General features: G+C 39.4%; 1 protein-coding gene across 3 annotated transcripts in view; it reads left to right on the forward strand.

Annotated features, from left to right (window-relative positions):
- The window catches only part of Ipcef1 (interaction protein for cytohesin exchange factors 1), a 115,407-nt gene that overhangs the window by 67,823 nt on the left and 31,755 nt on the right, over window positions 1-15,829 (forward strand). For all 3 annotated transcript variants that reach the window (XM_047559688.1, XM_047559689.1, XM_047559690.1), the window contains 4 exons: window positions 3,902-3,975; window positions 5,451-5,522; window positions 10,860-10,918; window positions 12,209-12,294. In XM_047559688.1, the coding sequence (XP_047415644.1) occupies window positions 3,902-3,975; window positions 5,451-5,522; window positions 10,860-10,918; window positions 12,209-12,294 (291 nt within the window). The remainder of the gene's footprint in view (window positions 1-3,901; window positions 3,976-5,450; window positions 5,523-10,859; window positions 10,919-12,208; window positions 12,295-15,829) is intronic.

Consider the following 15,829-nt stretch of genomic DNA (forward strand, 5'->3'; position numbering starts at 1 on the left):
TGTTGTACTGAAAATAAATTGTCTGGAGACTAATCATGCCATAAATTGGGTGTTGATAATTCAGCTCCATGGAAGTATTGTGTTTTCTTTGTTTTAATTTTTCTGTTTGCTTTTGATTGAATAGAGGGTAGGAACATTGGAGAAGATGAAACTGTGGAATAATAAGGGTTTATCATAAAGGGTCTCTGCTAAGGCACTTAGACTTTATCCAAGGGAAATTGGGAACCATGCAGAGTTTTAATTAGAGAAGTGACATGAAGAATGTTCATGAGGCCAAGATTCCCTGTGACTGGGATTTGGACACCAAATTGAAGAGGAGAAGAGAATTAGGAAGAAGGAGAATGGGAGACTTTGTAGTAATTCAAGAAAAAGTTAATGGTGGTCTGAAGGAGTGGGAGGTAGTAGATGGATTAACGATACAGGACAGATTGTTGTTTGAAGTGGTGGAGAACTGTGTTCACCTCTGAGCATCACCACACTGGGGACCAAGCCTTCCCTGAGTTTTGGTGGTGACAAGCTGGTCTGGTCTGGTAGGATTGTGAATGTCTCCCAGATTTCCTTCCTTCCTTCCTTCCTTCCTTCCTTCCTTCCTTCCTTCCTTCCTTCCTTCTTTCCGGATAGAAAGTGATATTGCTCATTGACTAAGAGAACACAGGAGGAAGAGGAGTGGGCATTTTGTGGAGCAGGATGATGCCTTTGTTTTGGATTTGTCATCCTGGGGAACTCATGGAACATCCATGTGACCAGACACACTAGGCATTGGAATGCGGACAGGAGCTCCAGGGCAGAATTGCAATCTGAATTATCAAGAATACAAGCAACAATAGGTGTTGGTGAGGATGTGGGGAAAAAGGTACACTCATACATTGCTGGGTGGGGGGCTGCAAATTGGTGCAGCCACTCTGGAAAGCAGTGTGGAGATTCCTTAGAAAACTTGGAATGGAACCACCATTTGACCCAGCTATCCCACTCCTTGGCCTATACCCAAAGGACTTAAAATCAGCATATTTCAGAGATACAGCCACATCAATGTTCATAGCTGCTCAATTCACAATAACCAGACTGTGGAACCAACCTAGATGTCCTTCAATTGATGAATGGATAAAGAAACTGTGGTATATATATACAATGGAATATTACTCAGCTATAAAGAATAATAAAATCATGGCATTTGCAGGTAAATGGATGAAATTGGAGAATATAATGCTAAGTGAGATAAGCCAATTTCAAAAATCCAAAAGACCAATGATCTCACTGATAAGCGGATGATGACACATAATGGGGGGTGGGAGGGGGCAAGAATGGAGGAAGGAGTGAGTGTATAGAGGGATAAGAGGGGTGGGAGGGGTGGAGGGGAAGGAAAAAAATAACAGAATGAATCAAACATCATTACCCTATGTAAATGTATGATTACGCAAATGGTATGCTGTTACTCCATGTACAAAGAGAAACAACATGTATCCCATTTGTTTACAATAAAAATAAATAAAAAAAAAGAATTGCAATCTGAAGAAAAGATTTTGGGCATGTGTGTGCAGTGGTGATCCACGAAGCCAAGGTGGGGGTGTGAGCAACCCAGGGGCGTACTGGAACAAGAGGAGTATCGGGGTGTGGACAGAACCCTGGGGAACCTCCACCTTCAGAAGCAGGCATGGGAGAGAGGGAAGACCTTTGAGAGGAAGAGGAGGCAGCAGTCCCAGGTTGTCGGCAAACCAAGGTGGCCAGGTGTGGCAGGGAGGGGACGAGCCAGGGCATCAGGCTCAGAGTTCAGTGGGAGCTAAGCGGGTGGATGGGACTCAGCAACTTGGAAGTCAGTGGGGTCCGTAATATCTACCATTTTCCTGGAACAATGAGCATAGTACTGAATGGGAGGAGGAAGTTGAAACAAATGGTGAATATAAAGGAATGATTTTTTCTTTCTAAATCAGTCATGGGAATTTATATAAGAACACCTTAGCATAACATTGATTTTTTTCATTGAGAAGGAAATCATATAACATAAGATTAGCCATTTTAAAGGTAGACAATTCAGTGCATTTGCAATGGTGTGCAGCCACCTCCTTGGTCCAGTTCCAAAATAGTTTAATCACACAAAAAGGAAAACCCAAGTCATTAAGCAGTTTCTCCCCATACCTCACTGTGCCTGGGAACTATCAAGCTGTGTTCTGTCTTTATGAATTTCCTATTCAAAATATGTCATATAGAAGGAATCATGTAATCTGGGATCTTTTGAATCTGATTTTTTTTTTTTTTTTTACTTAACATAATGTTTTCAAGGTTCATTCATGTAGCATGTATCCGTACTTCTTTTTCATGGCTGAATGATATTTCATTGTATGGATGGATATAGTATGACTTGTTTATCTATCACCTGTTGATGGGCATTTGGGTTGTTTCCAGCTTTTGGCTGTTGTAAATAGTACTTCTGTGACTATGCATGCATGTGTATTTATTGGAGTCCCTGCTTTTGCTTCCTTTGAGTGTATCTCTAGAATTGGAATTGATAGAACAAACCAGTTTTTCAGAACTACACTTTTATATACTGCTAATTAAAAATCCACAGGAGGCATTGTGAATTATACAAAATTGACTTATACAATGTAAGCTCTTTGAATACTTTATATTCCCTTTTGGATAGGATTGGTGAAACTACCATGTGGTAATTAAGAAGCCCTCAGGAGATGAGCTGTAAATATATATGCAAACATATAAGTATTTGTATATATGTTTGAATATATATTCATTCAGTATATGCATATGTAGGTATGTTTAAAGGAATGTGCTCATTAAAATTGAGTTTTCATTTTTATAAGAAGAAGGCATTGTAGATGAAGAACGAAACACACTGAGTCGCGGGGAGACAGAAGATGGGGATGAGGTTTAATTTTTACAAAGGAAAGAGTGCAAAGTTACCCTCTCATTGTTAATAAAAGACACAGAACCAGGAGGTGAGCTGAGAGCACCATGGCACTAACTTATAACCAGCTGACTTAAAATTAAGATTGTGTTTTCAAAATCAATCGTCACTGGTATTCCGGTAACCACCAAGTCGCCCACGTTTAATCTTACGGGTCGTATCTCTCCACTCAGAGACACCAGGGTAGATGAAAAGAGATGTGCATTCCACTTGTGACAGTCTGACTTGCCTGTGGCTCAGTTAAACATTACGCATAAAATACAGATGAAGGAATTCATAGAGGGGTAGGACGATCACGTGTCCTGTGAACTTTGAGACCATCTAGAGCAACAGTGATGCAATGTCCTCAAAAGCATCATTTTGTTCCCTGAAGTCTTTCCTTCATAGGAATTGATCGTGGAACTTTGATTCTGCAGGATGTGGCTCTGGACTTTATTCCCCAAACGCTGCCTTCAGTCTTGGGAGAGGGAGTGATGTTTGTTTTGTCTGCTAAGTGTTTTATTTATCTGGACTTATTTAAGCCATCGCAACTCCCAGGAGATAGAGCCATGGTAGGAATGTAGATGCGCGCGAGCTCCAAAGTCAGGAGCTCATGAGGTTTCCTCTTCTGTGCTTGGGGCTTGCCAGAGCGGTAGGACGAGGAGTCTGAGGATGCCTGGGGCCCAGCAGGAAGCAGGACTCTGTGGTTGGCTTTGTGGGGCCCACCAAGACAGGGGAGGCTGTGTGCCTGACACATGGACCGTCCCTAAGCTCTGTCACATCTCTTGTCACCAAAAGATTCTGGGTGACTAATGACGAGATATTAATTTCCTTATAAACAGAGTACCTGGGATGAGCTCTTAGTTAATCAACGCTGCTCGGAGGAGGCAGGTTTGATTCTACCTCCCTTCATTTGGACGATCGCTGTTCCCCGTAGATGATCTCAATAGACCAACCCCTGGGGCTGATGCATCTACTCCTGTTTGTGGTTTGTGTCTCTTTCAGGCAGAGAAAGCTGACGGATTTGTGAACCTGCCCGATTTCACTGTGGAAAGAGCCTCTGAATGCAAGAAAAAGCAGTAAGTCTCCTCTTCCCCTCCACAAAACCCCTTGCCAGGATAACAGACCTCCACCATGTCCACCGAGTGAGGTGCTGGTTTGGAAGTGAGTGAGGCAGTGCTCTCCTGTCTGAGTATTTTGAGCATCACGGGTTGGCACCTTCAATACTAATAGAAGTATTTAACCTCTTGCTTTCTGGCATTTCGTTTTGTGGAGCAGATGGGTTTTCGAACCCCCGTGAGGCCTTGGCACAGATGTCCTTGGTGACTGAGTATGCGGTGGAGTGAAAAATGTGCTCCCTCCCAGGCCTGGCAAGGTCAAGTGTCAAGGCTTTGACCTTGTCGAGGGAACAATGGTTCGAGAGGCTTACCGGGTGGCATTTCAGGTGTCATGAGGGACCAGGCTCTCCAAGCTCACGGCATTGTCAAGAGCAGCCCTGGAAGTGAATTCCCTGGGATGTCATGAACGTGGGATTGCACCCTGATGGAGTTTAAGTCCAGAAGATTTGATAACCCACGGAAGGAGAAACAGAGCAGTCCCCAGCTCACGGTGCTTGTTCTTCTAAGGAGGGAAACACCTGGAGTCTGCGACCCGCCCAGGGCTCTGGGCAGAGCTGGTTCTTACTCTGGCCCCCAGACTCCTGGTCAAGTGCTCCTCCATGAGACCTCCTGCCACCCTTTACTCTTTCTATCTTCTCTCACCTTCCCTATTCTTTCTTCTACTAGTCTTATCAGAAAGGGGATTTCCTCATTCATCTGTGGCACTAGTTGTTGTAATTCATTGATTTCTTGTCAGAAATTAATAAACTGGTGTTTGCTGTGATTCTTTGCCACTCTGCATAGCAACCTGTGTTCCGTGATACATGGGGTATGTTGATGCTTGTGGTTTTTTTGATTGGTTATTTTAAAAAACTGTCCTGTTCCGCAGGACTTCCGGTCTAAATGGTAAAGGGGAAATACTTTATTGTTTATTATCTTCAATGTTTCATATGTCTTCTTTAAACTAAAATCCACTTTCCATGTTCCCTCTACTAATAAAAGGTGCCTTAGATAAGGTTTCTGATGAGTTGTTGTGTACGGATGTTCCATATCTGATTATTTTCCTGTAAATAAAATTTTGCTGCATATTTGATTAAACTTGAATCAGTACTTAAGTAGTGGGAAGGAGTTAATATGAAGTGACATCTCTGTGAATCCAAATTCTAACTTATCGTATCTGTATAGTAAAGCAGTTAGCAAGTAAAGGTCATGCCCTTGTGTTTTAAATGGAAACTAAGGACTAGTTAAGATGAAGCTTTGACATATAAATTGACCATCAGCACCATACTAGACAATAGGTCTAGGGACTAGGCAATAAGTATTTAATGCAATAATTGTTTTTTTTTTTGCAAATTTACAAGGAAAGCAGATATTTATGATGGTCATATTTGATTTACTTACAGCACTGATAAATGCAAACACTTACTCTTATATGTTTATGCTTTTCCCTCTTCAAGTGCATTTAAGATCAACCATCCACAGATCAAGACCTTCTATTTTGCAGCTGAGAATTTGCAGGAAATGAACGTGTAAGTAGAAGAACTTGCTAAATCCAATCCTAATTGGAACAAATTTGCCTTGGTCAAGCGTTGGAATTTTCAGCTTATTTTCATATTAGTTATTATTTCTTTCTGTTACTTAAGAATGAATTTCCTTACCAGCTATGAAGTCTCCTTGCTGTCTTCTCATGTTCAGAAGCATTTTGGAGAACCACACACACACCAGAATGGCTATTTTAGGGAAGAAGTGGTAGGATTCTTCTGAGGGAACCACTAAGTTGAGAAAAGAGTAGACACAAGTCATGACGAGACAATGTTAAAATGAGAACCAGCATTACCAGGAGAAGAACTTAGAAGTGTTTTGTGACTGATTTTGTGGCTTTCCACACGCTAAACTCCCTCTACTGCATTTCACATGCGCTGTGTGATCACCATGATGAATCACGGTTTATCACTTCTTCACGCATCATTCTGAACAGTTTGTAAAATGTCCTTGCTCAGAGTGTTTCTAATTTAAAAGTTTTACATCGGCAGCTTGCATTTCCTCTTTGCCCTGTCTAAATCAGTGCACTTCATGTCCCCCACTGCCTAGGTTAAGGCACATCACCATGGCCGCTACTTGAACGGGGCTGTGTCTCAGGAGCTGACTCCAGGCGTGCCATTTAATTTAAGTCTTCTTCCCATAATTCCCAGCGTCTCTTATTACCTTCACCTGACCAATGAGACGACGTTCATGAAACACTCACTGTGTGCCCCAATGTAGCAGATGATGGGTGGGAGCAATAAACACACACCGAGCCCTCCATTCATAGAGCTTATGCTGAAAACCCATTATTTTTGTACCTAATAAAATCCTTACTTATCTGCCTTATGTACTTTTTCTTATCCTAGAAACTTAAAGGAAATCATGTCTAGCCTTCATCTGCATCCTTGCCTCACCCTCCCTCGTCCCGTCTCTGACACACTCGCCTCTCTTTACAGCCCTGGCTAACCAGGAGCCTTTGCGCCTGCTCCCCACTCCTACCTCCCGCCACATCCCTCCAGATGAGGGTGGAATGGGGCACAGGAGGCTGGGAAATCCTGTGATAGACATAACCAGGCATGACTCTCACAACCGTCTTCCAAATAAGTCCTTGACTTATTTAGTTAAAGATAGAATTTGTTTCTACCCTTTCTGATTTTAGCTTTTTTTCCCCCATGTCTTTCTTAAGCAGCTGAGAAAAATTAAGAGCAGACACCCAAAAGGAGAGGAGATTCAGCCCTTCACAAAGGTCCATCCTTATCTTTTATTTGTGTTGGTGAGCAGGTCCTTTGGCTAGCCAGCCCTTGCTCTGTAAGGTGTGGGTCAAGGCACAAGGCCTAGCCAGAGGTACCTGGTGCCCGGTCACCGTGCCAGTCTTGCTGAGCCACTAGGGAAGTCTGAATGGTCTTTTCTGGTCTTTTCTGGCCATGAGACTGTGCTGCCTGCCACCCGTTCACAGTGGCCTCCTGTGGTCCCTGGCTTCTCCTCTGTAATGGTGCCTTGTATCGGTAGATCTTTCCCTCACGGTGGTTCCCATCTGTCCTGGGGCCGGTTCTTTTAGCGTAGTTGTTTTCCCCAGTAAGGTATCAGTGAGCCTGAGCTTCCCAGAGAAACAATCCCTTCTAAATGTTTTGTCAGCTACTGAATTTCTCCTCCTACGTAGTAAAATGCCTTTTTCAATTAATAAAAGGCGAGACCCTTAGTGCCTTCGCTGAATCCATTATATTTCAGATCATAATTAGCTCTTTAAATCACACATCAGAATTATTAGCTCCTGCTTCCCTACCCCACCAGCTCTCTGGTTTTCCTTTATATTTCCAGTCAGTCTTCTATATTTATGTGCTGCCTTTGCAGACACTTATTGAGTGGCAAGTCATTTGTATGCATATTAGCTATAGATGTGTACATACACAACGTGTTGGCTGTTAAATCAACATCTGTCACAGTTATCAAGTTCAAGGTCTTATTGCCCACCTATGCTGGGAAGAGCTGTTATTTTACTTGAAAATTTGTTAGTGTTCCTCTTTCCAATTTACAAGCAAGATATACATGGAAATTTGAAAGTACGGTACCTTGACCCCCTGTTTTTGAATCTCTGTAGTGACATTTTTGCTTGAAAATTACTCACCTGACCCCACATGGTTACATGCCTGTTTTGTCTATGCCTGAATATGTCATGATTCCTTTGTGTATAAGAAATATATGTAAATAAAGTATCAATACTCTGATTGAATTTCATTATTCGGAAGATGATTCTTTTAATAGCCAAGAATGCAGAATCTCTCTGGGCCACCAAGTTAACTTTTTTCCACCACCTGAAGATTTTCCTTTCAATCGATGTAGTCTGTTTACACCAGTACCTGATGCACCTGGGGATGACCTGGTGCAATGCAGAGGTGTGGGGGAGGGAGGAGGTGACCCCGCAGTAATGGGCTCTGGGTTCAGATGTTCATATCCGGGGTAACTGCCTTTCTGGGTAGTGACGTTTCTCTCAAGGGACATGGAAGGAAAGGTAATTAAGTTTAATAGAAACTTCTCATGTTCTGCAGCGACCTTCAATTTACAAGTACTGGGTAAGTAATTCAGGGTAATGAAAGAGTTGGTTTCTAGGCAAAGACAGGAGATTGCCACTTTCTCAGACGGTGTTTGTGGGAAGAAAACTCTTGTTTTGTACATGGATTTCCTAACGCTTGTGCTCCAACTGGTACATTCTCATCAAGTTCACACACAACAAACTCCCAGGAAGCATCTGTCATCTTCTTGTGGGTAAATATAAGTCCTTTTGTGCACCCATCTATTTAGCCACAGAAGTTTTTGTACTGCCAGGAGGTTAGAAAAAAGTTCTTGGCAAAGGAGGTACCCCAAGCCAGTGGGTTCTAGAAAGAAAACCTTAACGCAGGGTTCTGAACCACCGCAAAGTGTCACAGCAGCTACTGACGGTGGCAAGGAAAAGTCCACCAGTTCTGGGCATGTATGGAGCGGAATCTTTAGTTAACACTCCTCCACTTTGCTGTAATCTCCTGTTCTGGAAAGGGGTTTAGAAGTGCATTCTTTTATTTCAGGCACCTTCAATTCAAGACTATTTTTTTACTTTTTAAAACAATTTTGGATGCTTTTGGGGGACAACATATGATTTTGAAATTAGGTATAAGCTAAAAATGGTTATTATGGTATTTTAAAAAGTGAATCTTGAAATATATTGTGTTTGCCTATCAAGTTTTTAAAATGTAATCTTTAATGTTTCTTTTAGTTAAGTAATACATAAAATGTTCTTGTAAAAAAAAAATCAGTGCAGAAGTAGGAAAAATGAGAGACTGCCCGTATCTAATTCTCCCTTCATCTTCCCACTCCACTCCTCTTCCTGGGATTAACTGCTTTTAATAGTGTGATATGTATCCTTCCTGACACTTTTCTAGCATAGCAATTCATACATTTATACAAATATATAATTTTAAAAATACATTAGAACAGCTACATATTTGTGATACTTGGTCCTTTCAATGAACCATATATTGGGATTTTCCAGGTTATTATAAGCTCTCCCCTTAGTCTTTTAGTGGCTTCATTATAACATGGTGTCAGTAAAATCAATGTCATAATTTATGTATCCATTTTCTTATTACTGGACAATTATATTGTCTCAAAATTTTTCTCTTTCTGCTATTATAAATCTCTCTGGCAGTTTACATTTTCCCATGTTTGTGTACATGAAGGTGTATTTAGACACATAAAATAGACTTTATATTTTAATTTTTGTACAAAGAGGATGGATATTTAAAATCTGAATAATCATATCAAATTACCTGCTCAAAATTAGCTGTATTGATTTTCATGTTTAACCCAACAATGGATGAGAATGACTATTTTTTCTTTTTCTCCTAAGCACTAGAAATCAATAGTTTTAATTTTGCCAATCCAATGGTGAAAATATCTTCCTGTGTTTAGATATGCATTTTCCAAAATGCTCTTGAGACTGGATAATTTTTTTCCATACATGTATTAATGATTGAATTTTTTCCTATGATTTTCTGATCCTTTATTTTGCATATGTTTCTATTGGAATTTGATCAACATTTTGGCGTTCCAGTGGCATGGTCTGGGTCCTGAGATTGGTCCAGTCTTAAATGGCCATTTTGGGTTCATCTTCTTTCTTGTAGAATCTCCTGTTTCATGTATTTTGAAAAATTAAATTTATTATATTTTTTTCTGTTAAAAAATAATGCATATAGCAAGATCATTGCTGGTTGATGGTCAGGTGAGGATTTACAAATAATTGACAGTTGTGGATGGGAATGTGCAGTGTGTGGGTCCCGGTGGGAGTGCAGCATGCTGGGAGGTGGGCGAGGTGTAGGTCTAGAAGCGATGAGGAACAAGAGGGACTCTGTTATTTTGTTCGTATGGATTGACTTGGGCCACTGTGAAATGCTCATTTCTTAAAAAAAAAAAAAAAAAAAAAAAGCAAATATACAGTATGAATAGTTAAAAAACATACAGAACTAGAAACAAAGCACCTGGATATTCATTGCCTCAAAACCATGTTTTACCATTAAGCATAATATTATATAATTAGGAATATATGAAGTAAACCCATTATTTTCTCTTATCTTTGAAAATTTGTGTTTTAAAGAGAATTCTTAGCTAAACTCTTGAAAAGGAATGACAGTGGCCTGAAGTTGTAAACCAAGTTTGAGTTCCTTAAGGTTTGCCTCGTCGTACTATTTTTGTTGTTGAAGTTTGATGGGACTTCATTGTCAATAAAATGAGAAGTCAGTACAAGAGAGAACATGGTCAATTTTTATTCTATACAAAAATTTTCAAGGAATTGCTTTTCCCAGTTTAGGAATAACTGTCGATCTCAGGCAAATCTTTTATTGATTGACATGGTAATCTTCCTGGTTTTGAAATGGATGGTCTTTATATTTCCCAAAATAAATTGACATTATTAAGTGTGATAGAGACATAGCTTTAATGAGCAAGTTATTGCATTTGGTGGTAAATGTTTTGATGGTTGCTAAAATTTTCAAGTGCATAATTTCAAAAGATATATTTGTTTATGTATTTAGAATTTCTAATTTAACTGCCTGCCTTAACCAACTGGATAATGGCCAGCTTGCTTATCTTACAGAGCATACCCTGAATAAGGAAAGTATTGAGAAACCAGAGGCCTTATATTTTGATGCCATAGGCTTATGCTGATTCTGGAAATGTTCAGGCTGACTGTTGAATTAGGACTGAATTTCATGATGAAGTCTGGCACAAGACTCTCCCTCAGGGTCTGAGGGGAAGGTGAGAGGGAAGGGGGCCAAATCTCCCTGTTCTAACATTTACTCTCCTTTGAATCCTAGGTGGTTAAATAAGCTTGGTATAGCTGTGATCCATCATGAATCCACTACAAAGGATGAAGGTATATTCCATTTTAAATTTCTGAAAAAGTAGCCAGAGTATTAGACTAGGATGAGAAAAACAATGTCAGATTCTATGTATAGACGGATCCTGAGGAAGCAGTTTGGCATTTGAAACGATCTGAATGTAGAGACAGACACATTCACACAGACTCACCAACACAGAAGAGAGCTCCCCAGGCCGGCTCTGAATGATTTCACACTTCACCCACTTGAGCAGCTGTAGGCTTCACTGATCTCTCAGACAATTGCCAATGCAAATGTTTTATTGCTCTACTTAACTGAATTCTTACTCATACCCATGAACTTGTCATGATCTAGGCAGATAACTTTCATCCCACTGTTTCCTCTCTGAGATTTTAACATTTCCGCCAGGTGTGTGCTGAGACTAATTACCCCAAGACTGTACTAGGAACCTGAAGGTCAGACTGGGACACAGGCCATATTTTTAGCTTCCTCTGTAGCTCTCAGGGTTCAAAAGCCTCAGGAGTCCAGTTCTTCCTGATGCAGTTGCTCCGCAGTGAGGAGAAGAGTGTTGGTGCTGCCAGGGCCCCTGAACTGAGACTGTCCCTGAGATCCTGGAACCACATCCTGAGTCGATTCTGGACTAAGGAATGGGAAATAAGGAGTTTTATTTATTTATTTTTGATAACAAATGGTAACATCTTAAATTTAGAAAGGGAAAAGTGGCAAATCGACTTAAAGGCACAAAGCAGTTCAACAGGATATTGTCGAATCAGTGCCCTCGCCATTTTCTTTCCTCTTTTCCATAAAGTTAGCACCCACTGGATAGAGATTGGGGAGGGGAAAGCATGCAAAAAACTTGCTCTCTCCTGGTATTTAAGGCCTTCCACGATGCTGCCCCCAACCTTTCAGAAGTTTCGTTTTCTGCCATAGGCCTCGGGGTCTCCCTAGACGTGTGCTCACTTGGCCCTGTTTGTGCACACCTGATGGTTTAGTTACTCCCTCAGCTCATGACGTTTCCTATCATCAAACATGTTCACCGCTGACTTTTCTCTTAGTGTATGAATTCCTTCTTTGAGGAATTCTTCTATTTTCCCTGAGCTCCTGTGGGTCTTCTTTGGGAACATGGGATGCACTTTGAGAGCAGAAACCCAGAGGGGCCGTTCGTTTCTCCACCGTAAGCAATTCCTTTGCACCAAGTAGTTCACCAGATGCCTTCTTTCTGAATTAGACTGAAATTGCAATAGCTAGATGGAGGAAAAACCTTTGCTCACACATCACGGAATAAATGATGACAGCGTTTAACATTGTTTTCCTCTTTGTTACAGAATGCTACAGCGAAAGCGAACAGGAGGATCCCGATGTGGCCACGGAGACTCCGCCCCCTCCCTACTCCACTGCTTCTTCTCCTTTGGTAGGTGGAGGCATGAGCAGTCCATTGGTCAGCCATCTCTGCCAAGTAGTAGAAACTACCTTGACTGATGCATTTTTTGAATAGGCTAAATTAAGGTGCCTGCAAAAGAGCAAGTGCAGTTCCCAAGGCACTGACTTTGAGCCTTCTCCTTAGCAACCCACTGATAGGACAAACCCATACATTTGTGCATGACCCACAGATACATCATGCTCAGAGAATTCATGGAAATGCACAGGGTATCTAAGTAATGATCTAATACTTGGAAAGACTTGCTTTGCATTGTTTTTAATACACTACTTGTTCTCAGAAAGAATTTAAAGTGCCTTACCTAGCTGCCTGTACTCTAACAATGCAAAATGAATTTAAAGGGGATAAAAAATAGAATAAAAGAGTCAGAAAAATAGGAAGTCAAGAGTGGGCTTATTGCCTTAAAATTGTGTGTGGAATAATTTTGTGATTCACTAGAGAGAAATCCAAATTTGATTCTCAGCTTTGTGTCTGCTCTTATTTATGGGTAGTAAGACTTTGGAGAATTGCTTCCTATTTGGATGGATGGCCTTTAGAAAGGGTCAGAGAAGGATGACTGGGGAAGTAGATTTATGCTTTTTATTTATTTGATTAATTTGCTTTTTCTCTGTGTGTGTGTGTGGTTGGACCCAGGACCTCATACATGCTACACACATGATCTACCATTGAGCTTCAGTCTCAGCCAGATTTCTTTTTTATATCTTCCATGTACCAGGGCTTATGTAAATGCCTTAAATATATGATATTTAATATAAGATAATTTAATCTTCTAACAACCTTGAGAAGTAGCATTATTTAATTTGCATTTTACTGATGAATAATGACCTCATTCTATGTTTAACACTATTAAAATGACATCTTTTTGTTTATTGATCATTTAGATTTTCTCTTTTACAAAGTGTCTTTTAAGTCTTTTGGGTATTTTAAGCTGCTGCCACTTCCTCCTCCTATTCCTCTTTTTATATTTGATTTATAGCATTCTTCTTTTATTATTTTGTATATGAATAATATATATTTGTTATGTACTTTTCTTAAAGAATTTATTTTTTATTTTTTTAATTTGTTCTAATTAGTTATATGTGACAGTAGAATGCATTTTGACACATTGGACACAAATGGAGCACAACTTCTCATTCCTCTGGCTGTATATGGTGCAGAGTCACATGGGTAGTGTAAGCATATATATATATGTAGGATAATAATCTCTGTCTCCTTCCACCGTCCTTCCCCTCTCCACACTCACCTCTGCACAATCCAAAGTTCCTTCATTCTTCCCTATCCCCTCCTCCCCGACTCATTTTGGATCAGTAACTACTTATCGGACAAAACATTTGGCCTTAGGTTTTTTAGAATTGGCTTACTTTCCTTAGCATGATATTCTCCAACTCCATCCATTTTATTGGCAAATGCCATAATTTCATTCATTTTTAAGGCTGAGTAATATTCTATCATATATATATCTACTACATTTTTTTTATCCATCCATCTGTTGAAGGGCACCTAGGTTGGTTCCATAGTTTAGCTATTGTGAGTTGAGCTGCTATAAACATTGATGTGGCTGCATCACTGTAGTATGCTGATTTTAAGACATTTAGGTATAAAGCGAGGAGTGAAATAACTGGATCAAATGGTGGTTCCATTCCGAGTTTTCTGAGGAATCTCCACAATGCTTTCCATAGTGGTTGTACCAATTTGCATTCCTACCAGCAATGTATGAGTGTACCTTTTTTGCCCACATCCTCACCAACATTTATTGTTTTTTGTATTCTTGATAATTGCCATTTTGACTGGAGTGAGATGAAATCTTAGTTTTGATTTGCATTTCTCTACTTGCTAGAGATGCTGAACATTTTTTCATCTTTGTTGATTGATCATATTCTTCTGTGATATGTCTGTTCAGTTCTTTAGCCCATTTATTGATTGGGTTATTCATTTTTTTGGTGTTAAGTTTTTGAGTTCTTTATGTATCCTGGAGATTAGTGCTCTGAGGTGCATGTGGTGAAGATTTTCTCCCACTCTGTAGACTCTCTCTTCATGCTATTGATTGTTTTCTTTACTGAGAAGAAGCTTTGTAGTTTGAATCCTTTCTATTTATTGATTCTTGATTTTATTTCTTGCACTTTAGGAGTCTTGTCAAGGAAGTCGGGTCCTAAGCTGACATGACATTATATGTCAAATGAAATATATATTTTTCAGCTAAAAGTGATTAGATTTCACTTTTTAACTTTTTAGACTCTTTCACAGTTTGTTTTCATAAACAGATGTTCTTGATGTTAATGTGTCAGATTTATCCATCACTTCCATTGGTTAATGTCTTTTTTTTCTGAATTAAAAAATTGTTTCCTCTGCTGAGGTCATGAAGAAGTAGATGTCATTGTCTTCATTTTATGGTTAGGAAACAGATTCAGAGGCGTTGAGCAGCATGGCCAGACACCCAGTGGACAGCGCCTGGCGGGGAATCTCGGCTGTTCTGGCTGGGTAGTGTGTAATCTTTCCACTGTGTGGTTACAATTGTCCATCCACAGAGCCAAAGCTCATGAAGTGTTAGTTTGGTAACAAATAAATGAAGGATGCTTATGAGATCAGTAAACGAGGTTGTTAAACTCAAAAGATTCTTTAGAATTTTCTGAGTCATCAATCAAATGTTACTTCCTAATATCTTCTAAGTTGATCAATTTTTGAAAGCCCATTAAGTTTAATGTTTTCTCAAGAAATGTAATGGAAAATAGTCAGATAAATGTTCAATAGTCAGATTTTTTTTCTCCCCTTAGCAACAGAATTTGTTCCTCCTGCTCACATATTCTCCAGGCAGATTTTGTTTTTGTTTTCTCTTGTTTTGAAAAACAGACATGCAAGACACTTAGTTAAAATAACATTTAGGCTTTTTATGTAAACAGATGATGTTTTAAGAAATTCTGGTAACTTATGTCTAGTGCATGAAGCAAGTTATTGTTTAGTTCAGCATGATATAGGCCAGTCCATACAAGTCTAGGGTGAAAAATAATATACAAACCTGGGGTGAAACATAATTTTTTTTCTAAGTTCTTGTTTTAGAAAATATTTTGGATAATGGATTTTCATTTCATGATAATGAAATATTATTAATATTATTAATATTAAATAATTAGTATTGCTAAATAATAATGCTAAACATTATTATTATTGAAAATTATCTCATAAAATGTTATCTTGAAAAAAATTAATTCGATGTCCACCCATTCAAATGGTTGTAAAGAATAAAGACAATTTGGGATCCTCCTGTAGTCAGAAGAGGTTTCGGTTCATATTCTCTTGTTGTGAACAAGCTTTATAGGATTGAGAATGGGAAGGATACTGTTTATCCTCAAAGGAATTAGAAATGGGGAGTTTTTTTTTTTTTTTTTTTTTTGGACAGGCTTATTGAAAGACTCAAAATAGATGGGAATCTGGAAGTTTCACTTTGAAAGATTATTTGTAGAAATCATTATCCAGTATTCCTTGAAATCTACAAAAGAGCAAAAAAGGAACT

The sequence above is a fragment of the Sciurus carolinensis genome, chromosome 7 (genome assembly GCF_902686445.1).
Source record: "Sciurus carolinensis chromosome 7, mSciCar1.2, whole genome shotgun sequence".
In the NCBI taxonomy this organism is placed as follows: domain Eukaryota; kingdom Metazoa; phylum Chordata; class Mammalia; order Rodentia; family Sciuridae; genus Sciurus; species Sciurus carolinensis.